The 27,633-nt window shown below is 51.5% G+C and overlaps 1 protein-coding gene across 3 annotated transcripts in view; it reads left to right on the top strand.

Moving 5' to 3' along the window:
* Positions 1-27,633, top strand: part of ttc28 (tetratricopeptide repeat domain 28) — a 152,322-nt gene that overhangs the window by 80,942 nt on the left and 43,747 nt on the right. For all 3 annotated transcript variants that reach the window (XM_029252744.1, XM_018753462.2, XM_029252745.1), the window contains 3 exons: positions 21,159-21,306; positions 23,346-23,618; positions 24,350-24,480. In XM_029252744.1, coding sequence (XP_029108577.1) covers positions 21,159-21,306; positions 23,346-23,618; positions 24,350-24,480 — 552 coding nt within the window. The remainder of the gene's footprint in view (positions 1-21,158; positions 21,307-23,345; positions 23,619-24,349; positions 24,481-27,633) is intronic.

Below are 27,633 nucleotides of genomic sequence, written 5' to 3'. Positions count from 1 at the left end.
TACTCTGTTATGTTTCATATTTTCTAAAAAACTATACACACAAACACATTGGGGGGTGTGGTGGTGCAGCGGGTTTGGCCGGGTCCTGCTCTCTGGTGAGTCTGGGGTTTGAGTCCCGCTTGTGGTGCCTTGTGATGGACTGGCGTCCTGTCCGGGGTGTCTCCCCTTGCGCCCTGTGTTGCCGGGTTAGGCTCCGGCTCGCCGCGACCCCGCTCGGGGCAAGCAGCTTCAGCCAGTGCGTGCGTGTATGCACGCAAACGTATACAGGTGTTTGTGTGACATTTACGGGTTCATATGGAGGATTGCGACAGATGGACTGTACTCTAGAATCAGGTGTCCTCATCCAAGTTCTTCTGCTGATGCAACGCACTGCTGCTGCAGCGCCTCTTTCGCGTGCGTTCGGCTGAAAAATCCAGGCCTTCGCTTCCCGTGTTTCGGCACGTTTCCTTTTCGACGGAGAAACTGCATCATTTTGGCTGATGGGTTTTATGAATGATTTAGCGCGTTTCGGAACCCGCGGCGGCACGGCCGGTAATACGGGGAGGTCCGGCCCGTTTCCGCAGTCGTGCGGGGTGCCTCCCTTTGATGAGCAAAGTGCCTTCCAAAGCACTTCCGAAGATGCTCCGAGCCTCCTTGCTCCGCCGGAAACGTATATTAAGGAGGGCCCGGCCGCATCCCGTGGCTTTCGCTGTGAACGAGGAGGCTTTAATTAGCGCTCGGAATGTCACGCGCATCTCGAGGTACGAGAAGATCTTGAAAGACGTTGGCTTGCGTCGCAAAGCGATGCCTTCCACAGAGCGATGGAGCTCGGGTGGAAGAGGACTGCCGATGAAGACGCGGCAGGGAACGGCTGACCCGGAGTCGGGAGCAACGCGGGGCAGGTTTTAATGAAGCGCCGGCCCTCAGCCGGGGGTTTTCGGCTGTCTGAGGCTCGCATGAAAGAGCGAGTCGAAGGATGGGTCGCAGGGTGTCAAACCCCGTCTCCGTCCCCCGGGTGGGGGGGCACGAGGTCATCTTTTTAATGCGAGGCGAGGTGGTGGCACGGCGGGAGGGAGGGAGGGAGGGTGTCGCTGTCGCACGGAAAAAGTTCCATTCGCGCTTTCACGCAGCGCAAGAGTAAATATTCAGATCGGTAAAGAGTAGAAATTGAGATGCTGTTTCAAGACTCAAGGGATCCCAAAGACTCACCGAGGAGGTAACGATGAAGAGCGGTGCGTCCCGGGAGAGCCTTGCTCGTCGAGCGCCGGGCCCCGGGGATGGCGCTGCGGCGAGGGCCTGGGTTACGGTAATTGAAAGGGAACCTTTGACCGCGGGACCGAGTTCAAGCGGCGAGTCGGTCCGTAGGAGACGCTGCGGCTGGTGTCGGTTGAGCCGAAGGCAGAAACGTTGCGCGGCGGAGAATCCCCGAAGCCACCTCCGGTCCTCGGCGGGCCGCAAATCGGAGGAATTTCTCAAGGCGTTTGTTGTGTAAATGCTTGCTGTGCCCCACTTTCTCCATGCGGCGATACGGGTACGAGAGCTGACGAGGCCTCGTGTTCCGCGGAGAGCGAGATTCTGCAGCGGGAATACGGCTGGAACTGGAGAAAAGAGCCAGATCATTAGGTGAAGGTTTTACGTTTACTCAGCCGACGCTTTTCTCCCAAGCGACTTACGATGTTAAGCTTTTTCTTTTTAAAGGATGATTATTTACTCATTTAGGGGGCTGCGGTGGTGCAGTGGGTTGGACCTCGTCCTACTCTCCAGTGGGTCTGGGGTTCGAGTCCCGCTTGGGGTGCCTTGCGACGGACTGGCGTCCCGTCCTGGGTGTGTCCCCTCCCCTCTGGCCTTACGCCTTGTGTTACCGGGTTAGGCTCCGGCTCCCCGCGACCCCATATGGGACAAGCGGTTCTGAAAATGTGTGCGTGTGTGTATTTACTCATTCATACAGCTGGAGCAGTTCAGCATAAGTACCTGGCTCAAGGGTCCAACAGCTAGTGGTCAGATTGGAACCTACAACCTTTGGGTTCACAGGGAGCACCGCTAACCGCTACACCGTCAGCTTTCTGGTTCCGACAGCTGCGCGACCGTTTAACCCGAAGAGTCGCCCTCAGAACGTCCCGGTGCCGGGCGCAGGCGTGATTGGGTTGTCTTCCCTGTAATTGCCCCAGAGTCCACGATCTCAGTGGGTTTCGGGGGGGAAAAAAAAAAATAAAACGGGGACAAACCACTCAAACCCCAATTTTATCTCTGGGAAGATGGCTCGGGGAGCGTTAATGAGGAGTCCTGCAGGAATAAGATGGATAGCTCTTTCTCCCTCTGCTCCCTCTCTCTGTTCCACCTCTTTGCTGCTTCTTTGAAGATATGAGACTCTTTTGCTTTTCCTCCAGTGACCTCCAGGTCAAAGTGACCTTGTTCTTTGGAAGGGCTCCACGTGCAGCAGTTGAAAGAGTGTATCCACAAGGGGCGGCAGGCCTTTCTGTTGAGGTCTCTTAACTGGATCTCAGTAGACCCCTGGTCCTCGGGGTGGGGGTGGGGGGAGGGTGGAGAGGCTAAGATCCCCCTCTTTTGAAGATGTTCTCAGTCCTGCCCTCGCGGACCTTGTATTTGCAAGTTTCGGCCGAGCTTAACGAGCGGGGATGGCGGCGACTGACCGGACAGCCGTCATATTCTTCCCGTTGAGATGAAGTACCTGGTAGAGTTGTAGGTATTTGTGGCGCGCCGGTTCGGTGGAGGTTGAGCGTCCGTGTACCGCTCTCAGCTAGCGGTCCGGCTCTATCAGCTGTAGATCAACAAAGAGCCGAGGAGAGCGGGGAAGAGGAGGGGGCCGATGGCGATTGACAGGCGCGCGTCGACGGCCTCGCTGCAGTTTGCTCTAATTCCGACACGGGCCGGTTGGGCGGAAGGCCGCGGGCGGCAGACGGCCGCCTGGGGAGGGTGCGCTGACATGTATGCTTAGCGACGGTGGCGTCAGCATCCCTGCGCAGAGATGCAGCGGGATCGGGTTTCTGCCTGCTGCGGGTATCTGCCTCTCCCCGAGACATCTGCTTGCTCGCGCCTCCCGCATCACGGTACAATGAGCATTTGCTTAGCAAAGTTTTTTTTTTTTCTTTTTTTTTTTTTTTTTTTTTTATTATTTTCTTTTTTGGAAACAGCATACCGCATAGCTTCCAGTTTGTACAGCTGGATATTTACTGAAGCATTTCAGGATAATCACCTTCTTCAAGAGTTCAGCAGCAGGTCCCTCTTTCATTTTTGCCCGCTGGTGCGGTGTCTTTTCTTTGGTGACCCGTTGGCTGCTGTGTGACCCCCACGGTTTGTGCATTGCTGTCAGTCATTACATTACATTTATTTATTTATTTAGCAGACACTTTTCTCCAAAGTGACTTCCAATGAACTCTATGTAGTGTTATGATCCCGCACACCTTATTCACCACAGTGACTTACACTGCTAGATACACTACTTCCACTGGGTGAATCATCCATGCATCAGTGGAACACACTCTCTCTGTCACTCGCACACTATGGGGGAACCCGAACAGCATGTCTTTGGAGTGTGGGAGGAAACCAGAGCACCCAGAAGGCTTACACTGCTAGATACACTACTTACAATGGGTCACTCATCCATACATCTGTGGAACACACTCTCTCTGTCACTCGCACACTATGGGGGAACCTGAACAGCATGTCTTTGGACTGTGGGAGGAAACCAGAGCACCCGGAGGAAACCCACGCAGACACGGGGAGAACACGCAAACTCCACACAGACTGAGCAGGGAGCAAACCCACATCCTCTCGCACCACCCAGGTGCTGTGAGACAGCAGCGCTACTCGCTGTGCCACTGTGACACCAAGCCTACTGACTTTCCACACTCTCTCTTACTCTTCTTACTGATCTGTGTCTGTGCTGCATACTTTACCGCAACAACTCAGACCCAAAGGTCTCATGTTCGAATCCAACATTTGGCTGTAGTACCCATGAGCACGTTGCTTACCCTGAATTGCTCTGGTAAAATTACCCAGCTGTATAAATGTGTAAATAACTGTAAGTAACTTAACAGTGTAAGTTGCTAAGTGAATAAATGTAGATGTGATAAGTAAATTTAGATGACTTACCTACGTGTATCAACCTGTCTCATTCTCCATTTGCCCCCCCCACCGCTCGTCCATGTCATGTGACACGGCAGTCCGGGTTACTAAGTGCCTGCTGAGGTCACATCTGTCCACCCTTCACCACTTTATGGACTGGCTGCCACAGTTACGTGGTCGCAATGAAAGCTGCCTCTGATGACAAAAGGTCGAAGGTCACGACTTGACGGGCAGCCCCAGGCTGTGGTTGATGGCTGCGGTGTTGCAAGACCAGAGATGCGTAGCGCCGCTGCTGAAACATCCATCCCCCACCCGCCGACCGGCATCTCAGACGGAGATGATTAAAATCGTTCTTCCGTGTAAAAGAGCGGATCGGGGGGGGGGGGGGGGGCACATTTGTGCGCTGACTTTATACTGATCTTGTGAAACGGCTTAAGTGACTTTCGGAATGTGCGATCAGCTTGTCCACTTCTTCCCGTTAGAATTCATTTTCCCATAAACCCCGCCGTCGTACTTGTACTTATTCATTTCTTTCCCTCGCACATCGTTTCCACCGACCGCTCGTTTTATTTATTAATACGGCTACATCTGTACGGAAGCAGGCGAGGTTTTGCAGCGTCGTACCAAGAGTGACTTTCCCTCTGTTCCTGGGACGTGCCATCGTATGGTCTTTACCGTTACAGGGACTGGTGCCAGCCGGCCGCAGCCCACGTTGGCGACTGCTATTCGGGAACCGTCACCCGCTGGCAGCCTTTGTTTCGCGCTTCCTTTCCAAGGCCTCTTTCCCGCTCGACTTCTGCTTCTCGTGTTTTTTGTGCTGTTCCTATTTTACGACATGTGATCCCCCATTTGTTCAGAGCCCTGGAGAATCCCTCCGGAGCAAGAGGAATGTGCTGATCATATCTCCATCCTGTGCACATGTGCAGTCCGGTCACCGAGCTGCACGCGCTGGCTCCTTCGCCGCGGAGTCTTCCGCGAAGCTCGCCGTACGCACACCGGACGTATTTACGTACGCGTAAGCGCGTGCGTGTTCTTGCGAGAAAGTCCTTTGACTCGCGGTCTTCTTCTGCTCCCTGGAAGAACCTGTGCGGAGCAGGTGTAGCGCGTTTCCAGCTTGCGTGCGGAACGAGCTCCCGGCAAGACGCTTGGCTCGGGGAGCCCATCTGGCCGGAGTCGCCTTCGTGTCGGGATTGCGTCGGCTAAATTGCCTCCGAGTGACGTAAGCTTCTGTGGTACATTGCCTCGCTGATGCTCAGGAGGGATCTCGGGGAAAATGTTGAGACGCAACAGCGCTGCGGGGATCCCTGCTTCCGACGGCGATCAAAACTGAGGGGGGCTCGGTAGGCAGGGGCTCGTCTTTGTACCAGCATGGGGAAAAAGGTTTTTCTTTTTTTTTTTTTAAACATTTATTTCCTTTCTGTCACACTTTCTGAACAATAAAACCACCACCGCCATCATCACGTCTGCCCTTTAATTGAGTCAAACTGAATGTTTTATGGCTGGAAAGAGGCCAGCGCTGATGTGCCAGGTGTGCTCAAAGTGGCGCGTTTAGGACTGGCTAAATGCGGTCTGTCTGGACAAGCAAGTGGCTATTAAAGGTCACCCTGCAGGGGGTCATTATGCAAATATGTGTGTTGTTCACGTCTGTAATCCTGCCACAGTAATGTTGATGGGCTCATTCCATGGATTCACTGTGGCCATCCCTTATCCTCCATCCCTCAGTTTGCCCAGGTACCCACACCTGAGTGCTCTGGGATCCTTGGTCTTGCCCTCTATTTTGTACCATCATTTACTGTGGACGGGCCGTTGTGCTAGGGGCGGACATCCCCGCAGATTCTGTTCATCCCCTCCTTTTCTAGAAGGTCGCACAGAGATGCGGGCTTCACCTGCTGCGAGCACCTTAAAGCCGCGCCTTGAAAGAGGAGAGCCGAGCGCGTCACGTTGCCATTGTCTGCACGTTCCGATCGCTTCATCTTCTCTCAAGGACGTTTGGCCATCTGTGGGTCTGTAGCTTTACAGCCCAGCGCCCCCGAAAAGCCGCTGGTACGCCTCTGCGATTGGGGATTACACGTTCTGGAGTCTGCGCATTCTCGCATTTCTCAGCATGGGGTGTCCGCAGTGCTGGGCCGTGAAGGCTGCGCGTGCGTCAGTGACTGCGGTGCTGGCCCGCTGCTCTTCTCGACTAATGCGTCGTCTCCCCCCTCGATTATCTGCCTCCCATCTGCTTGGGTGGGAATCCTCTCTGCAGTTGTCTGCAGCAAGTGGAAACCCATTACTCAATTAACCCTTTGCTAATGGGATTACATAGAATAATCCAGAATCTTACACTGGAGTAGTATTTAGTCAACATCCAAGCGCTGAGCATTTGGTTTGCGCTACAGAGTGTGTGTTGTGCGTATTGGCATTGCAGCTGAGGCCATCGTGAAGCCCCGTGCTGGGGAGTGCGGAGGATATTAATTGTTGCACCACACCTGGAAACCCCAGAAGCTTCTGGCAAGGCGAACGTGTAGTTACAGCGTGATATTCTTAGCAGTATCTGCCACAGTCCTGCTCATGTGGGGATCTCTCTCATGCCAAAGACAGCAAACTTGCAATGAAGACACCTCTGATTTTAATTAACGGGGAGACAGCGGGGGGGGGGGGGGTGGAAGGGGGCTGTTCTTACCAATGCTTTGTGTGGCTGCAGCCTTAGATCTGTAAGCCAGAGATCTGAGAAAAAGGAACAATAAGGAGTGTGTGTATGTGTGTGTGTGTGTGTGTGTGTGTCAGGAGAGTGTCAGACAAAGAAAAGAAGAAACAGAGAGGGAAACCCACTGAGTGAAGCACATCAACCAAGATCTTTGTTTACTAAGAATGAATAATATTATTTATTATTGGAAGGGCGATTAATTGTAAGGGAACCAAACTTGTAACCACAGGGTTGCTGTGATGCCTTGAGATGGGAACTGATTTAATTTTAAGCAAAATTACACGGTGGCACAGCAGGTTTGGTTGGGTCCTGCTCTTTGGCAGTTCTGGGGTTTGAGTCCTCCTTGGGGTGCCTTGTGATGGACTGGCGTCCCATCCTGGGTGTGTCCCCTCGCCCTCCAGCCCTGCACCCTGTGTTGCCGGGTTGGGCTCCGGTTCGCCGCAACCCCGCTCGGTACAAGCAGTTTCAGTCAGTGTGTGTGAGTGTGTGAGTACACCCGTTCTTCGCATAAACATGGTTCAAGTCATTCTTATGGAAAAAATCTGCTCCCTAAAATTAAGACAACTAAAATAAGTTAAAACACTAGAATAAACAAACATTTTTATTCATGTCCATGAAAACACCAATGTATTTTATATTTTGTAACCAAATTATTGTTTCTCACTTAGAATGATGGATTTTGTTTGATTTGTTCGTTCGTTCATTCATTCATTCATTCATTCATTCATTCGTTCGTTCGTTATCGGTAACTTCTTGTCCAAATTAGAACCACGATGGTCCAGAGTCCACCTCCATATCCAGGCATGGAAGCTGGGTTCTTGTGAGTCACGTATGTGGGGTTGACTGCATGTATCTGTGGCTGTATTACCAGTTGTGTCCTTGTCAAAACTGCATGAAGGACACGTGTGTCAAACTGTTTGATGTTTTTCATTGTATTCTGAGTGCATAGGGTAAAAGACGGGTAAGATCTTTATGATAAGAATGTTGTTTATCTTCGCGGAAAGAGCTGGTGTACGCCTGACTTGTTGTTGAACCCAAATCTCTGCATGCAGTGGATTCAAACTCCAGTTTTTTGACATTGACCGTAGGGATATGGGTTTTTTTTCACGGTCCCTTAAGTTTTTCTCCTTCTGCATCTGTGATGAAGGTGTCCGCAGACAGCTTGACAGAATCGACTGCGGCTGACATGGCGGTGTCACTTTGCATGTCCTCCCTCTTCAGGGACATGCAAGGCTTTTATCAGATTTTAATGCTATTTAGGCCTGTCACTCTATTTCTTAGAATAAATAACCCATTAAATGAGTCTTTTGTCCATTCCTTGCAGCCGCAGCGATTCCAATTAAGTTCCCGGTCCCTACTGTAGACGTGTCCGGGGGAGCTAACCTCTCGCTAGACCGATGCCTCGGTCTGATTCGAGGCGTAAAGTAATGGGACAGCTGGAAATCTCAGGTGCAGAGTTGCGGTGCGCCGGAGCTTCGAGGTCTTGCTCGTCCTTTGACAGCTGCCTGTGCGTATCCACTTGAGGGCTGTCTTTAAGTCGGATTAGCTCGACCTTCTCCTCACGTCTGCAGTAGGACCTATCGCAGGAGTCCAGCCTCTGACAAAACTTACCGTAGTACATCGTATGCAGAAATGGTGCTCGTAGGAGTTGTTGAAGAAGGAGCGGATAAAACGTAAGACGCCAACAGGCTCATCGGACTGCGGTTGCTCTGGGTGCAGAGCGTGATTTCAGTCAGGCACACTGTCACTGGGCTCTGTTGTCAGGGGCAGTAATTACAGTTGAGGGGGGCTAACAACAGGGGCGTAGTGCATTTTTTTTTCCATTATTGTCAAAGCCCGAGACAGCTGCCATCAGCACTGAACAGAACTCCCAGCATGCACTGGTGCTTTGCATAGTGAAGGTATACAATCACTACCTTACTATACTAATATGTATAGCCTGTACTCCCGTACGATAAAATTTTTGAATTATACATGCCCCTTGCACACTCACTGGGGATAAAGGTGTCTCTTTACCCAAGATGCGGTCAATTACCGGTCGGTCCAGGGTCAGCTGTTAATTATGTAACTGTCACGCCCACAACTCAACCGACAGCACCTGACTCTGGTCCAGCACCTGACTAACTGCTCACCCTTTAAAAGACCCTCCTCAGCTCCCATACCTTTGCGGAATCTCGTCAGAGACAACCGCCCTCCTTCGTGACGTCCAGTGAACAGTCAACACTTGTTCTCCGTTCTCGTCTTTCGGGTTTCGTTCCTTCGCTTTGTTTCCCGAACACGTCCACGGATCTTCGTTTCAGCGCCGACCGCAGACCGACCGACCTTTCGCTTCGCTCCCTGACGTCGTCCATGGATCCTCGTTCTGACTCTGACCGCCGATCGACCGACCGTTCGCCTGTCCCCAACTCCGACAACTTGCCTTATCCCCTGAATCCAGACGAACGACTCCGCGCTTGGGTCCTGCCGTCCCCGTTCTCTCGGCCCCGCATGACAGCATCTGCATTGTGCTCTTAACTGGTGGGGGTTAGTCAGTGCCTTGGATGGAACCAGTCCCGTGACTTGGCTGCCTGTTGTGGACAGCAGCGCATACAGTTAGGCTCCAGGCCTCTCTTTGATCACGCACGTGCTCCCTACGCCATTACTCCCATGCGGCCGTGATGAATGGCTTTTAATAAAGAGAACACGACTGCGCTTGTTCCCATCCATTGTTCCTCCCGCCGCCACCTCACCGATCTCCACATCCATTTGTTGTCCAGGCCGAGGCACATTCCATCAGCTCAGCCAACCCAAAGCAGCCTAAGGTCCCGCTGGGTCACATCACTCTCTTAAAGAGAGGTCAGTGGACTGGCACTGGACGTCCTTACTCATTTCTGCCGTACTCGGCTCGGGGTGCCCAAGGCTGCCGCCACTCGTCAAAGCGAGAGATGCGCATGCTTTTCATCCTCTATCTTACAGGCAATAATATTTTTTATTATAGATTCTGCTGGTGGTTTTCTGCAAAGCATCTTACAACGATTTACATTCATTCATTTTATTGACACTTTTCTCCAGAGAGACTTACAGTGTTAGGGCATTTACAGTTATTTACCCATTTGTACAGATGGGTGTTTTTACTAGAGCAAATTAAGGTAAGTACCTTGCTTACGTTGGGGATGCAGGTAAAGCCGGTGCCTCCCGGCTCCTGAGCCGCTCAGCAGCTGTGGGGTTTGAGTCCTGCTCGGGGTGTGCGGAGTTTCCATGTCCTGTGTTTGGACTTGCACAGAAGGCAAACCATTTCGTTGTCCTTGTTCCCAAAAACCGCACGAGTGGTCCTTGTGAGTCAGGGTTCAGTCGATGGCACACAGAACATCCTTGCTCAACGGTACTATAGTAAGAACTGGGATATTAACCCGGGTTCTCGAGCGCGAGACGGCTGCTTTAGCCACCGCGCCACCTGCTGCTCGACACGGTAAGTATGAGAGCAGGAACAGAGGGAGTCGCATCCTCAAGGGCTGCAGCGATCATGAGCAGGCAGTGCGAAATGTTACTACCTTTCGTGGGTGGGAAATTCATCTCCACTGCCAAGACTGTTCCTAATTGTGCAACGGCATGCTGACTGGATATTGCTGTTTGAAAGAACGAAACTTTATTAATCCCAGAGGGAAATTCAGTTTGGTTGCAGCAGCATAAAATATACAACATACATACATACAAACACACTTGCAGGCAAACATTGAGGACGTGGAGATAAATAAGTTACGTAAATGAACCTTGGGCGGATAAATAAAGCAAAGGAGTCCAGCCTCACTCCCAGGATGGAGCCAGTCACCATTATTTGTGTGTATGTGTGTGTGTGTATGGGAGATGCTGCCTTTATAGGCCAGTCTATAAATGGTGTTGGGCTCGTGTGTTTGTTTCGCATTTTTTTCCCTAGATTGTTAACTCCAAGACTGCACATCTGAAAGAGTGTGTGTGCCTGGCAGAGATTCCTGAGACCGGGGCCAGGACAAAGTCCCCGACAATTGGCTGGACGGGATCACGTGACAGGCTTCCAGCTGGTGGCAGAACGTGTGGGTTCGCCCTCTCGGTGGGGGGTTGGGGGGAGATGACACCGTTGTAACCGCTAACAGATTAATGGTGTTTGGTTAGCCTTCCAACGTCAGTCAGATTAATATTCATGGAGATTAGGCGTGTTACTTGCTAGACTGCTTTCATGGCTAGGGCTGTTGGTAATGGGAGCTTCAATTAAGGTTGTTGTTCACTTCCTAATGCCTTAATCTTCCTGCAGGTGGGCAGAAAACCTGGCCGCCTTATCTCCACGGGAAGGGGGACGGGATACATAATGGGACTGCTTTGCCCTTGAGGGACTAAGGACGTTGCGCCTCGGCTGCTGCAGAGCATCCGGTTGTTTCTTCCTAAATTAATCTCGCATTGAGGGGTCAAAAAGGAACTGTGCCCGATACGCGGGTTCGAGTGGTGTCACCGTGTCACCTCCGATGGTGAGCTCTGCTGGCTCGTTCAGTGTCCCGGAGGGAATTTTACCCGACTTCCGTATGGCTAGATATCTTCTTGAATGGGTTTAGGTGGCGAAACATTGCAGAATCATTTAAATGTTTAAGAAAAAAGTGAACTGATACTGTTTTGGTCACGTGACATTCTTTGGTATTATGCGTCATATATGCGTAATCCATGTCACAATATGTTGTTAGCGGTATATCAGGACAGGGTAGGATTCATTGAACGTTCGAGTTCCTGGCTGCCACATATTGGTCAACCCCTTTAACGTAAACTGTCGTTGCGAGAGATACGGAAATCGTAAGTGGGTGCACATATGATACGCCACGCGCGTTCATTCAGCGGGACATTGCATGCTGTAATTTACCTTCACATCTCAGTGAGAATATTCCTGTTTTCGGTTCTCCGTTCTAGTGAGCGGACTGCGCAAATATTAGTGTTGAATCATCAGCTGCTCCTAGCATTTCCATCATTTCGCTACGGGGAACGAGCACACGCTCGCTTAAGTCCTGTGCTGGAGACACCTACAGTAAATGGGGGCATGGTGCTGATGTGTGGATACGTGGTTCTTTCTATCGCGCTGCTGGTTAAAGTAGCCGTCGCCTTGTTAGTGCACTTCATTTACGCCAAAATGAACTCCGCTGAAGTTCAGCTTATTAACGTTGGGCTGTTTTCTTTAATGAAGGGCTCAGGCCTGTTGGTTATCCAGTTACCGTACGCAATATAGATGCGAACCCCCGCAGCCAGTCCTGGGACTTGGCACGGTAAAATTGATGTAGTAAGACGTGTAACGTAGCCAGTGCAGAATTATACCACGATGCGAAGGCCCACACATGTGTTATGAATCAAGGCGCGCTCCTTGGGGCAATCGCTGGGGAGATCTCCTGCTCGCATTCCAGCAACCTGGAGTCAGCAGTGCTGCGCAGAACAGCATGGACGAGCACCATGGAAACAAGATGACAAAGCTTTTCGCTCCCCGAAACCCCTTGAGCTAAAACCCCTAATTCCCTTCTATCTCTTCGACTTGTGGTATCACGACCCATCCATCTTTCTCATCTGTCCAGAAATCACCTTGGATGCTATCTTCACGGATGAGTTTGCCGCCGATGTGCCCGATGGCTAATCACGTGACGGCTGGGGCCGGCGTCCCCGCTCGGCGAGGGCGTTTGAATTGAGCTCAGTTAAAGGCTTTTACTACTGAGTAATGCTGAATCAAGACTCTTGGACTGTTTTTTCCTCCCATAATCAAAGTCCGCCACATGCCGCCACGTGCCTCCTCACGATAGCAGGGAACAAAAGCACTTTTGAAGTCCCTTCCCAGCTCCCTGGGAAGCAAGAAGATGTTGTTTGATACCCTTTGAGTCCGCAGCAAGATGAGTGTGGCTGTTTTATTGGAGGACCTACGCTGTCTTCTTGGGGGGGGGGGGGGGATTCCTCTAGCAGACGCTAAGGTTGCGTTCACCTGTAATTGTAGGCCCACAGGGTTCAGCGGGCACAGGACGCAGATCAGAGCCTCCCGCCCGATCCCGCAGGCTGAGCGATTTCCGCCCTAACAAAGAACAGAGGCCTCGCCGAACAATGGCACTGTTTGTCAAACAAATGCTCGAGATTTTCTGCTCTCCTTTTCCAACACAAACGGTCCGTTTGCGTGAGCGCTGGGACCCGCTGCCGCGCTTGAGCCAAGCACTTGACCTTTGTTGCCAGGGTAAAAAATCTGGCTCACTGAATGGTTTATTCTGTACATGCCATGTAAAGCTGTGAAGTCCTGAAAACAGCCTGAGGGCGTCTAATGCAAAAACACATGATGTCATATAATGACATCATTCCCATTGCTCTTTCTCTCCAATAGGAAAATAAATCCCCCTTTGCTTCACTTTTTATTGGAAATTGGCCCTAATGGACAAATAATATATGGGGAAACTTAATTGTAATGTTGTAAATCACTGCAATTCATTATTTATGAAAAGGTGGCCCTTATTTGCTGCAGCCTTGCTCATTATCAAGGCTAATTAAGGCGAATGAAGGAAATAAAGACTGAAAATCCGAGCTCCAGAGAAGTAATTATGGCATAGCGGCTAATGAAATTTCTCAGCGGTGTAAAAGATAGGAGCTGGGCGAGGCATACATGATGCGAGTGTGTTAACGCATTGCTTATTTTGCAGTACAAGAGCGGCTGCACCCCAGAACTACAGCTCTCGGCACGTTTCTCAAGACCTTTGTGGATAAAATTCCTTACCTGTATTTTAGTGCTTCCTGAACCCAAACATGCCCAGAGGGCCGTGTCCTCTCTCTCTCTCTCTCTCTCTCCTTCTTTCTGCTGAGCCTGAAATCCCCTTTCCATTCCTATCGCTCACTGGCCTTTTGCTCTTCTTGCCAAACACCATCTGTTCATGATTCATCTAAGTTGTGATTATGAATGTGAGCAACTGTTAATTAAGTGCAGTTTTTACAAGATGGCAAGGGACAAATGAGATTCCGTGTCAGGGATGAGAGCGGAGTGACCTTTCACCTCTGCGCGCTGCTGTGTCCCGTCAGGTCCTGGTCCGCTCGAGCTGCTCACCCCTGCATCTGTGCGCAGGATCGCTTTAATAGCTGTCGGTGGGAAGTCAAAAGGCTCTATTTTATCCCTGTGAAGTTGATGCTGTTTATCCATGGCTCAAATTTATCATTTCGCCGGCTCAGGTCTGCGGCCCGCTGTGAGCCATACCTGCGCGATTTCGTCCGTCTTCCGCTTTTGTTTTGCGCCCCTCATGGTGCGTACCGCCGATGCGACAGAGCGTGACTGCAGAAGGTGCCGCATCGATTTTTGTCTCCAAGCATGACCTTTTCCGTACTCTGCTCCGTGGGTTCGGGCACCTCTCCCATTGATTCCTCGCAGCAACACCCTTCTCAGAATGTCCCTTCTGACTGTGGCTCCGTCCTTCCAATATCTGTTTACCGCCAGTGTGGCCTTTTCGTTTCGGGAAAAGCCACAGTTACATTTATCTGGTGCTTTTTTCCAAAGCGGCTGACAATTATTTACAAATTTATGTAGTTGGGTAATTCTCCTGGAGCAATTTAGGTAAGTACCTTGCTCAAGAGAGCTGGACAGTGAAGAAGATGGACATGAAGAAAACTGATGCATTTGAACTATGGTGCTGGCGAAGAATCCTGTGTTTACCCTGAATGGTCCGGAAAACAAATGCGTGGGTACTGCAGCAGATCGAACCAAAGACGTAATTGGAAGCTTAGATGACACGGCTTTGAGTCTCTTACTTCGGACACATCGTGCGGAGAGAACAGTCAATGGAAAAGGACATCATGCTGGGTGAAGTGGAAGGTCACCGTAGAAGAGGAAGGCCTGCTACGCGGTGGATCGACAAAATCGCCACAGCCATGGATGCCCCATTTTCAAATCTTAGCCGGTTGGTGGAAGACCGGACACTTTTCAGGACAAGTATCCATAGAGTTGCCATGAATTGACATCGAATTGACCGCACCTAACAACGACAGTCTTGCTCAAGGGTGCTACAGCTGGAGGTGAGATTCAAACTTGCAACCTTTGGGTCCAAAGGCAGCAGCTCTAACGACAGCTCTACCAGCTGTCACTCATCCTCATTTTAAGGAATATATGACTGGTTTTTCAGCCAGCGGGTAGGCAAAGCAGAGCATTCTGGGAAATGCTGACCATTTACCTGTAGGGAGCGATTTGCATTATGGTTGAAACAGTCAGGTGGTTGTTTGACTCTAGTCACTTGCCACCCTGTTAGAAACCATGAACTTGGCCCCCCCGAGGGGATCTGTTTTCCTGTGCTCGTCCTCTAAGGCACACAAAGCCAGCTGACCTTTGACTCAGCTGACCTTTGAACCCTGTGGGTCTGACTGTTGATAGACAGTGGTTCACCATCTGGGTTTGGGGAACACAGTGCAGAAGAACAGATAAGTGCTCCCTTTGTAAATACACTCTCTGTAAACTCATTTACTTCTGCGGCTTGGCCCATATTGCGCGCTCACATTAGTCGCGTATAAATAGACGTGGTGCGTAAGTGCTTTATAAACCCACTTCTAGGCTCCGCGTAAGGATGAGCCTGTGATTACTGGCCGCGCTTCATAGATCACAGCCGTAGCATGCGAGCCAGGAAAAGGGGCGGTGGCGCGTGACCCGCCATCAAGCAGAGATCGGAGTTACGGGGCCCTCCCAGCGTTGTGGCGTCGTAGCGAAAACACTGGTTTGAAGTTGCGGACAATGCTCTGTTATTCGGAGCAGCCTCCGCAAGTGGAAGAGCGGACCGTCGGGGATGAGATCATCTCCACGGTGTATTGCGTGAGCCTGAGCGGACGGGCAGGGAGATGAAGATCTCGGGGGTGGCTTTACGTGCCGTTATTTCCACAAGCTTTGAGTTTGGGAAGACAGACAGACCCAACACTCCTCAGGACAAGGGTGGTCTCTGCTGCAGATCATGAAAGCCACACGGTGACCTGGGTTACATTTAGCTGATACTTTTCTCCAAAGTGACTTACAATGTTAAGGTTACAAGCTTATAATTATGTATCCATTTATAGAGCTGGGTAGTTTTAGTAGAGCAATTTTGCTCAAGGGTACTACATCCGGAGCTCAAATCTGCAACCTTTGGATCCAGAGGCAGTAGCGCTAACCACTTTGCTATAAAGTGTCCTGTACCAGCTGGTTGTTGCCCAGTATCTCCTCTTAATTGCTGTACTCTAGTAGTTAATTGAATAATATGTTAAGTCACCTGATATTTCTAGTGTTAATGAGGCACTAATGAAAAATCTGCAGCAATGTGGCCCTTGAGGCCTGGGACTGTGTGGCCTTGGCTGAAGGGAAAGGAAGGGAGGGGAGGGGAGGGGAAGGGGAAGGGAAGGGAAGGGAAGGGGAAGGGAGGGGAAGGGAAGGGGAAGGGGAAGGGGAAGGGGAAGGGGAGGGGAAGGGGAGGGGAGGGGAAGGGAAGGAAGGGAAGGGAAGGGAAGGGAAGGGAAGGGGAGGGAGGGGAAGGGAAGGGAAGGGCAAGGGAGGGGAGGGAAGGGAAGGGAGTGGAGGGGAGGGGAAGGGGAAGGGATGGGAAGGAAGGGGAGGGGAAGGGAAGGGAAGGGAAGGGAAGGGGAAGGGGAGGGGAAGGGAAGGGGAAGGGGAAGGGGAGGGGAAGGGGAGGGGAGGGGAGGGGAAGGGAAGGGAAGGGAAGGGAAGGGAAGGGAAGGGAAGGGGAGGGGAGGGGAAGGGAAGGGAAGGGCAAGGGAGGGGAGGGAAGGGAGGAGTGAAGGGAGGGGAAGGGGAAGGGATGGGGAAGGAAGGGGAGGGGAAGGGAAGGGAGGGGAAGGGGAGGGAAGGAAGGGAGGGAAGGGGAAGGGGAAGGGGAGGGAGGGGAGGGCAAGGGAGGTGAAGGGAGGGAGGGAAGGGGAGGGGAGGGAAGGGAGGGAAGGGAGGGGAGGGGAGGGGAAGGGATGGGGAAGGAAGGGGAGGGAAGGGAGGGAGGGGAGGGGAAGGGAAGGGAGGGGAGGGGAGTGCAAGGGAGGGAGGGGAGGGGAAGGGAGGGAAGGGGAAGGGAAGGGAAGGGAAGGGAAGGGGAAGGGAAGGGAAGGGGAAGGGAGGGGAGGGGAAGGGAAGGGAAGTGAGGGGAAGGGGAAGGGAAGGGAAGGGGAAGGGAAGGGAAGGGAAAGGGGCTGAAGAAAACTGTCTCTAAATGTCAGGTGGTTCATAAGACAGTTGGTATTGTAGTGGTTAGAGATGCTGCCTTGGACCCAAAGGTTGTTGGTCTGATTCCTACCTCTAGCTATAGTATCCTGGCACAAGGTACTTTCCTTGAATTGCTCCAGTAATATTACCCAGCTGTGTAAATGGGTAAATAGTAAGTACCTTAACATTGCAATTTGCTTTGGAGAAATGCATTGACTAAATGAATAAATGGAGGACAGCAGGAGGCTTATTGATTAGGGAACTGCCCTTAAAAAGTAATATACTTGATCGCATGTTTAGAACTTGACACAGGGTATGGGGACGCAAGGATTGTTTCATCGTCACAGCACGAAGCACCTGAAGAACCACCGTCGCTCAGACATGTAGGGAGGAACGTGAATCGAGAAAGTCTTCTGCCGTGTTGTCAAAGGTTTTTAATTACTCTTCCTTCCTCCTTCCCCAAAGAGGGTGACAGTGTCATTCGTGTGGAGCGCGTGGAAGGGCCCGACGGATGCTGGGAGGGCTGTTGCTGAGGCGGTGTTGCTAGGCAGCCACCCTGTGGCTGGATTTGGGGTCCCTGACGGTTCTCACAGGGTTTTGGCCTCTAAACGCTATGCTATGTGTCTTTAATCTTTAAGTTACCGGCGACCAGCTTTGTGGGAGGAGATCCGTACGACTGCTGGTGGGAATACACACCTGTTCTGTTAGCTCCTCCAGTGTTTGCAGTTGCTGTTCTTAGTTGTGATGCTCCCTGCTGGTATAACTGAGACGTTGCAGTGGAAACGACAGCGTTCATTTGTTCTGCTGCCTCCGTCCTCATCGCTGGAATTATCATTATCGCATCATGTCTTATTCACTTGATCTAAATGATTCTGCGCTGCCATTTTATTTTCTTGTCATCTATTATACATCTGCCCATTTATTTTTCTGCGTTTTATTCCCCGATTTTTTTTTTTTTTTTTTACCCTTTCTCCAAACGCTTGGGTGTTTTATGTATTACGCAGGGATATTAGTCCCTTTGTATTAGTGTATACTTAAAGCTGTGTGTGAACGTATGGGAGCGCATCTTATTATGTGTGTAATGTGCTCCTTTTAGAGACGCGGGAGCCCGAAAAAACAGGAATATTTAAAAACTACTTCAAATGAGTCGTCATAAAATATTCACCAGTCGGAGAGAGAAGAAAAGCTTTTATCATAGTAACACCCCACACACGCGCGCACGCACACACACGCTCGCTCGCTCGCTCGCTCTCTTTTTCTGCTCTTGTGCTGTTTTTCAGACGCGCGCAAACTCACCTCGGGGTGAAAAGAAAAACCTGCAAACGGAGTTTTTGCTTCTGTGGCATCAGCATATTTGCTGGTCAAAAATAAAGAGGATAAACTCGGAATGGGGTCGTGCGACTCGTTCGTTCGTTGGGCGGCTTCGTTTTTCGGAATCGTGTTTCGCTCCGCTTGTTGTCTTTTGATGGACTCGTCTCCCTTTATTCCAGTTTCTCTGGGGGGGGAATTTAAACTTTCCGCTCGTCTCCTTCGTCTTCCTTCTAACCCTCCGTCCCACCTAACCCATCTCTCTTTGTCGAGTCTGGTCCGAGCACCTGCTGCAGGGCGGTGGTTGGGTGGTCAGTGGTCAGTCTGGGCCTAATGTGCAGTGTTTAGAGTGTGTCACTGTGTGTGTGTGTCCACTTCATTCCTCCGTGTGTGTGTGCACACCTCAGCTTTTGCAACGCTCTTCGCCCAAAACGTTTGAACCAATGTACCCTTACGGACTGTGGGCAAGCTACTAGCGGCCACTTGGTGACGTAGAGATTAGAACTGCTGCCTTTGGACCCAAAGGTTGCAGGTTTGAATCCCACTGCCAGTTGTAGTACCCTTGAGCAAGGTACCAACCCTCAATTGTGCAGCATGGTACTACAGCGAGTAGCACTGCTGTCTCACAGCACATGCATGTTCTCCCTGTGTCTGGGTGCTCTGGTTTCCTCCCACAGTCCAAAGACAAGCTGTTCAGGTTCCCCCATGGTGTGTGAGTGACAGAGAGAGTGTGTTGCACTGATGTATGGATGAGTGACCCAGTGTAAATAGTGTATCTAGCAGTGTAAGCCTTCTGGGTGCTCTGGTTTCCTCCCACACTCCAAAGACATGCTGTTGAGGTTCACTCATAGTGTGTGAATGACAGAGAGTGTGTGTGTGTTTCACTGATGTATGGAGGAGTGATCCATTGTAGTGTATCTAGCAGTGTAAGCCACCGCGGTGAATAAGGTGTGTGGACTCATAACACTACGTAGAGTTCATTGGAAGTCGCTTTGGAGAAAAGCGTCTGCTAAATGAAGTAATGTAATGTAAAAGTGCTGTAGTGAAATTACCCAGCTGTGAAAATGGGTGAATAGAACATACTGGCATAGTGTGACGGAAGGAACAGCACACACCCGTGTCTGTGCGCTGTTTGTCCTCGTCGAGTACAAAGTAAGAGAAACTTAACTCATCCTTCTAGTCAAGGATTTCGAGGGTTCTACATTTTCGCCAAACACTCGGCGCAGCCTGATTTTATTTATTTATGTGTTTTTTTCTAAATACTTTATCCTCTTGCTCGGTCCCGTGGATCGGATTGCGTAAGAGGCAGTTAATACCCAGTCTGCCTGGTTTCTCACACTTCTGTGCAACGCTGCTACACTGCAGCTTATTGTACTGCTTTTAATCCCTGTCCTCATTTATATCCATCAACTCTAAATGAGGAGTGCCCAGGAAAAGTTAAATGAATTATGAGCCACCGAACACCAGGAATCACGTTTCATTTTCTGTAATTCCCCCCTGTTGCTGACACGGGCCGACGTACTCCCCCGCTAAGGAGCTAATGCGTTTTTTTTTCCTTTCTTTTTTCAGCATTAAAAGCAAATTTAGAGAATGTACTGCAAAAAATACAATGGTCCGCGTTGGTTAGATTAATGCCCGCTTCAGGACTGGCCTTTGGCACGCTGGCACCGGATGGCACTGGGGCGTTGAGATAATTCACCGCATCAAGATAGACACCCTGCTGCTGTACCACTGTCTGGATTTCGAGATTTGCCTTTTATCGGGAAGCGCAGCGCGGGGCGCGAACGTAGGGCCGCGGCGAAAGGAATCCGTAGAGAAATAGCGTGAGATAATACGCCGGGATTGAGCGGAGACCCTACTGATACGCCACTGTCAGGACGCGCGGGTTTGCCTTTTACTGGGGTGCGGTGGGGTGCCGGCAAATGCATCGCAGCGAAAGATAATGGCCTAAGTAAAGCAGAGACCCCCCCACCTCCCCGGTGCATCACTGTGTGGACGTAGGCAGCGTTGTGGGGAGAACAAACAGGCAGCAACTGATGCAAACATACCATGTTTGTACCATGGCTGGCAGAGTCTAGAGAGGAGATAATTAAGCGGTGTTTCATTTTTTTTTAGGGGTCGTTCTCTTGCAAGCATTGTTTCCTCTTCTTCCTTGCACTTTTCCTTTCTCCGAAGCGACTTATATGATTTTCCCTGTTTACGCAGCCAGGTCATTTTACTGCAGTAATTTAGGGTAAGTACCTCGCTCAGATTGCGGGGTGCGGTGGCGCAGTGGGTTGGACCACAGTCCTGCTGCCCGGTGGGTCTGGGGTTCGAGTCCCGCTTGGGGTACCTTGCGACGGACTGGCGTCCCGTCCTGGGTGTGTCCCCTCCCCCTCTGGCCTTACGCCCTGTGTTGCTGGGTAGGCTCCGGTTCCCCGTGACCCCATATGGGACAAGCGGCTCTGAAGGTGTGTGTGTGTGTGTGTACCTCGCTCAGGGGTACTATGGCTGGAGGTGGGATTCGAACCCGCGGCTTTCGGAGTTAAAGGCCAGCTGCCCCGGTTGCCGTGTTTGTCGAGTAGTCAATACAGCTCCATCTTTTATCTTAATATACAGTTAAGGCTGAAGGTTTGAAAGGCAGTGTCTTTTTCAAAGACGTGCGTCATGTGGAAGGGGGGGGGGGGGTCTTGAACTGATGTTAACCTGCTTTTGGATCACCTCTCAGTTGCTTTTTAAAATGACAGAATGAACCGAGTCAGGGGCAGGAATGAAGTCAGGCAGATGAAACACAAGACCGTGTAAATTGCGCTCCGTCCGGAGCTCCAGGACTCGCCTTCGCCCACAGAAAGGGGTCCGGTTAACCTCGCGTTTCATCCTGACCGCTTTGCGTTACGAGCCGCCAGGTAACCGGACCGAACTTTTCTCCTGCCTCCGTCCCCTTCTCCGCAGGCATACTTCCGACAGGGTGTTGCCCTTCAGTACCTGGGGCGCCATGCCGACGCGCTGGCTGCCTTCGCCTCCGGTCTGGCCCAGGACCCCAAGAGCCTGCAGCTGCTGGTGGGCATGGTGGAGGCTGCCATGAAGTCCCCTCTGAGAGGTACGTCGCCGCGCCCGTCTCTCCGCATCCGTCGCCGACTCTCCCGAAGCTCTGCCGACGCCCGTCTTCCAGAGCAACCGAAATGCTCGCTGACCTCAAACTCGCTTATGTGTATTTCTTTATCGACTCCCACCGGAATAGTGCACAATACAATAAGAGCCACAGGAAGAGTGTACTTGTAATATTTGGCATTATGGGGGTGGGGGGTTGGGGGGGGGGGGTGCCGTTGCTCTGTTTGTTTACCACACAGCCGTTCGCTCTGTTTGCCTGAGCGTGTTTGTATTTGTGTGTGTGCGTGTGTGTGTGTGTGTACTGCAGACCTCTGTTCCTCATCGACGTTGTTTGCGAAGGAGGATTTATAGATCCAGCAAAGGTTTTCAGGCACAATATCGTAAGTGACAGGCTGAGTCGTCGCCTATTTTCCTCTCTAAACCGAGCCCGATCGTGAGCCCCCATCCCACGGATACGTTGCTGTTTCAGTGACCTGGCTCGACACACACACGCACACACACACACACACACACACACACACACACACACACACACACACACACCTCTGCCAGCTCACTGCAGAGTTTCACAAGCTGCTCCACAATATCGGCAAGTCCTCACATTGGACTGTGGGCTGCGAATGACACCACTGCGGTACCACCCTTGTGGGGTAAACAGGGTGAGAGAAATGAAGGTATTTATTAAGGAAGCCCTTAGATTCACGTACAGTATATTTAATATTTAGTGTATGAATTAGATTAAGGGGGGTGCGGTGGCGCAGTGGGTTGAACCGCAGTCCTGCTCTCCGGTGGGTCTGGGGTTCGAGTCCCGCTTGGGGTGCCGTGTGACGGACAGGTGTCCCGTCCTAGGTGTGTCCCCTCCCCCTCCGGCCCTGCACCCTGTGTTGCTGGGTTAAGCTCTGGTTTGCTGCAACCCTGCCCCCCCGACAAGCGGTTTCAGCTTGTGTGTGTGAATTAGAGGGATGGTGTCACCATAACTATTTGCTGGTTTCTCTAGTAGTGCAGAGTTGGGGTAGTAGAGTAGAGTGAAATAAACCATAGTGTGGGGTAAACCCCCGCATGTCACCCCGACTGGTACCAGGAATGAAGACCTCCGGTCTCTTTTTCTGGATGCTGGGCTGCGTTTTCAGCATGAGATGCGTCTACTTCTCTCGCGAGGCCTCATGAGGTTCTCAGCATGGTGCTGCTCCAAGCAAAGTCCCATTGCTCGGCTCCTCTGTATATTGCACTTAGGTGGAGGAGATGCTGGCTCAGTGAGTGCCTTTGCTGGACATTAGCTCCATGTGACCTCCCATTGTGGGACACTGATTTCTGTGGTAGACACCTCCATCCAGGGCTTTCGAGGAGGAAAGCGGTTTTTTGACTTCCTTGTGCTGCCTTTGAGGACTTTTTGTTTTTCCGGCCAACTCAACAGTCCAGCAGAGTGATCTCTCGTTCTCTCGTTACCGTTGCTTTTCTTCCCCACCTTCTTTCCTTCTTATGCGCTGCTGCAGCTCACCTTTCCATCCCTCTCCATAACATTCCATTCCATTCCATTCCATTCCATTCCACTCCATTCCCAGTTGAAAGACTGCAAGTCAAAACACAGTTAATTTTTCAAGTCACAGATTCATCCAGAACTGCACCCCTTTTTGTAACCCTCCCCGGGCAATATTTCCAACCTAATCATGTATAGGATACAGTTATGTGTTATTATAGTTAGTTATATAGTTATTGCCATTATATTATGAAATATAATGATAGTAGCTGAGGATATATCCTCAGTTAATGCCAGTTTTTTTCAGTAAGCATCGCAGACTGACTGTGTTTAAGGTGCAAGAGTGGCTGGAAGCCAGACAGGGTGAATCCCTTTCGGGGCATATGGACCAGATAGGGGCCCCTTCTCTACCGCATCTGCGTTCTTCCCTCCCTCTTCTTGAGCTTGAGGGTTCTGTTCTGCCTGGTTCCTCAGCTGGAGGATGTTTAGCTCCCTCTTTGCTTTCTCCTCTTCACTCCCCTAACAAATGTTCCCTTGCCAACCCCCCACAGAGTCCCTGGAGCCTACCTACCAGCAGCTGCAGAAAATGAAGCTGGACAAGAGCCCCTTTGTGGTGGTGTCAGTCATTGGCCAGGAGCTGCTGTCCGCCGGCCACCAGGGGGCGTCCGTGGTGGTGCTGGAGGCCGCGCTCAAGATCGGCACCTGCAGCCTCAAGCTGCGCGGCTCGGTGTTCTCCGCGCTGAGCTCTGCCTACTGGTCACTGGGAAACACAGAGAAGAGCACCAGTTACATGCAGCACGATTTAGAGGTGGCGAAGACCTTAGGTCAGTAGGGTAAAGCGTACCTCACCAGTTTACTGTGCAGAAACCGTTTTTCGGCGCTCAAAGGTACAACAGCAGGTTATACACACACACACACACACACACACACACACACACACCTCCTGCTTATGTGTACCTCGCTCTGTCCTCATCTGATTTCATTGTGCTGCTTTTGCATCCAAGTCCAGCTCCACAACTGCTGCCGATCGCCAGCTCCCTTTCGCCGCTCCAGTAAAAAGCACCTCGGGGTGGCATTATTCAGGTCCCCTTTGAACAGTGTAATTCTTCATATTAATTTACCTTATTAATTTAAGGAGCTAATGATTTTCCACACCGCGTTGCAGACCCCTGATATTTGTAGTGACAGGAATGCCGACGTACTCTTAATGAGCTCAGCCGATTGGTATGCGGCAGGGACGTGTGCGGCCGTAATCCGCTCCCGCGACTTTGCTGAGCAAGTATACGTTCGTCATTTGAGTCGTGGGTCAAAGGCGAGCTAGTTAGGTGGGGACATTATGCAGGTGTGTCGCTTTAAGGTAATGGTGGGTGATGAACCATTGCTTGTCTTCTCCAGACTATCAGGGATGTTGTCCTCAACTATTAGGATAACAAAGCTGTTGCATTTTTTTTCTAGGTTCCCTGTCGCCTCTCAGATCGTTTTCGTTTTTCCTCTCCTGAATGCTGCTCGAGCCGTTGTTGACTCCAACGTGCAAATATCGTTTTCCCCGTCCCAGGTGACCAAACGGGCGAATGCCGGGCTCATGGCAACCTGGGCTCGGCATTCTTCTCCAAGGGGAACTACCGCGAGGCCCTGACCAACCACAGGCACCAGCTGGTGCTGGCCATGAAGCTGAAGGACCGAGAGGTGAGCGACCAACGCGATGTGGATTTGTGGTCAGTTATCCGCTTCTTGTGTCCCACTTTTTGAAGGCAACGCACACCCCCGGTTCAAGAGGGGCGAACGTAGGTCTCCGGGGTCCTTGCTGTGAGCCGCCCGCTGCTTTTCATTCTAAGGACGACAGGATTCATCGGTCGGCACGACGTGGCGTTGAGCCGATTTCGCCCGCAGCGCCTTGTCCTCCTGACTTCCTGTACGCACCCGATACCTCACCCGCATACTGTGATACTGTGATGCGTGTCCCGGGGGCCTCGGCACACCACAGACTGCAATTGAATAATGCGCCGATGGTGAAGTCCCAACGGGTTGAGGCCTTGCTTGGAACGCCAGGTATCATCTGGATCTCCAACATGGAGATGTTTCTCGGCAACGTCTCTTAGAAAACAAATCTGTGCACGTGTACATCCGCGACATGCCTTTACGCACCCAGATGGACGTGCCGCGCAAGCCGGCACTTGAAGAGCGACGAAATGCTTGAGCCGTCGGAGAGCTTTGCGCTGCCGTCGTGACCCTGCCGCAGAGCGCGCGACACCGGCGCCGACGCCATCACCGTGACGCCGACACCGTGTCAACCCTCTCGGTCCGCAAATGCCTACTCCAGTGGGAGCGGGGGGACGATTGAGATTTGTGCTCGACAAACACGGGTCCTAAAAAGAGAAGTGGAAATAATGAGAAGAAAAACAAATGCTCGCTCCTCGCCGCGTCATTGGTATGCGCTAGCCGTCCGGGTCGGCGCGCGGCGCACCGCAAACGCCGCGCGCCGGATAGAGACGGATGTAGTCGCGGCGTCGATGGAGCGGTCAGGAGGCTGTCAGAGGGATTAATGGCTGCTGCCTTATTGACGGTTTCTCTCCCTCAGGCGTCCCCGGCGGAGCCGCCGTTCTCACCGACTCTCTGCGCTCGCGCTTCCCTCTGTCAGCGCTCGCTTTCCAGGGCAGACCGGGGTGCCACAATGAGTGGGATCATAGGAGGGCTCTTGTTCACCCTCCTCCACAGTGACCGGAGTCAGAGGAAGGATAGAAGAAACAATCTGCCACGACTCTTTTCCCTTCCCTAGAAAGGGTGGCATGGTGGCATGGTGGCACGGTGGCACAGCGAGTGTCTCACAGCTCCTGGGTGGTGCGAGAGGACATGGGATCGATCCCTACTCAGTCGGTGTGGAGTTTGTATATTCTCCCTTCATCCGTGTGGCTTCCCTTACACTGCTAGATACACTACTTACACTGCGTCACTCATCCATACATCAGTGGAACACACACACTCTCTCTCTCTGTCACTCACACACTACGGGGGAACCTGAACAGCATGTTTTTGGACTGTGGGAGGAAACCAGAGCACCCAAGGACTTACACTGCTAGATACACTACTTACACTGCGTCACTCATCCATACATCAGTGGAACACACACACTCTCTCTCTCTGTCACTCACACACTACGGGGGAACGTGAACAGCATGTTTTTGGACTGTGGGAGGAAACCAGAGCACCCAAGGACTTACACTGCTAGATACACTACTTACACTGGGTCACTCATCCATACATCAGTGGAACACACACACACACACACACACACACACACACACACTCTCTGTCACTCACACACTACGGGGGAACCTGAACAGTATGTTTTTGGACTGTGGGAGGAAACCAGAGCACCCGGAGGAAACCCGAGCAGACATGGGGAGAACATGCAGACTCCACACAGTATCTAACAGTGTAAGTCACTGCGGTGAATAAGGTGTGTGGGCTGATAACGCTACATAGAGTTCACTGGAGGTCGCTTTGGAGACAAGCGTCTGCTAAATAAATAAATGTAAAGTGGGAGAAGCTCATCATTTCCTAAATGCCTAAGGAGGGCTGTGGCCTATGGGCTATTGCCCCTCCACAAACACTTTTCTCTAGTCCTTTCTGCAACTGTACACGCACATTCCGCTTAATACAAAGAGGCAGAAATGGAGCTGAGATGAATGAGTCACTGCATGGGCATTAGAACGTACTACGGTCTGCCTGCGCGTAGTTTTTAAACATACCCCTCCCCACCGTACTGCGTGAGGTCTGAAGCGGCTTTTTTTTTTTTTTTTTTTTTTTTTTGTCCTCCCAGTGCATTATTTTTCCAGGCCGCAGTAATCCATACGAGAAGAAAATAACGTTTTCAGACAAATAAGTAAAAACACAGCAACAGGAAACGTCATATTCGGCAGTGATTTATTTTTAGCTGCGATGGGTAAGTGATGGGAATTGTGTTTAGCGCGCAGGGCGGAATACGTAACGTAGCGGAGTCTCATTTTTCTTACGGGAGCTTTGAAGAACGACAAAAGTAATGTGAGTGAACGAGCATTAATCCTACAGAAGGACCGCGTGAGTCTCGTCGGCTTGGGAAGGTGTCAAGGCACCATGCCGGCCGAGGACCGCCGTCGTGTTCGGGGATCTTCTTTTGGAGGGTGACCCGCAATGTGGCATCGTGGGTAATTTGCCGTGTTTCGCCTCCGCGTCCTCTCGGCGTGTCAAAGTGCAAATCGGCACGGCTACCCCGGTCGTTCATCTGTTGGCCCGCAGCAGTCGAATCAAATACATGACCCTTTCCCAATGACTCCCCTTTAACTTCCATGCCAGCGAGCCCCCTGTGCAGGGAGTGTGTTTCTTAAAACAGCCCCCACCTCCTGTGGAGAGTAGAAAGTGTTTTAAAGGGCGGGAATTGCGTTGTGCTCCCAGGCCGATCGATAGCGCGCCTGTCAGCAAGACGAATGGGGGCTCCTGGAACTCCATTTTAATGACGGCAGGGGGAAGGAGTCGTAGATGGGGTGCGCGTGTGTAGCGGGGCGGTTGGTGCACACACCCCCTGGGTCTGGAGCCTGTGCAGTATCACGGGAGGGGATGTTTAAGAAAAATGCCCCTCCCCCCATTTTGGCACCAGATTGCTTGATGGCTGTAGAGCGAACCGCCATGTGGACGACGGACGTATGGACAGTGTGGACAATTCAGAGCGTTCCCGTTCTCTTCGGCGAGAATCTCTGCTGACGGCGATTACGAAGCCTACCACACTTCTCGCTCTTTCTTCAGCGCGCACTCGAACCCCTTCCGCTGGAGGACAGCCGGTTTATGATTATTATTACAACGTTA

Source organism: Scleropages formosus, chromosome 6 (assembly GCF_900964775.1).
Source record: "Scleropages formosus chromosome 6, fSclFor1.1, whole genome shotgun sequence".
NCBI classification, from domain to species: Eukaryota; Metazoa; Chordata; class Actinopteri; order Osteoglossiformes; family Osteoglossidae; genus Scleropages; species Scleropages formosus.
Note: the sequence above shows the minus strand (reverse complement) of the source record. Positions and strands in the feature narration are given on the sequence as shown.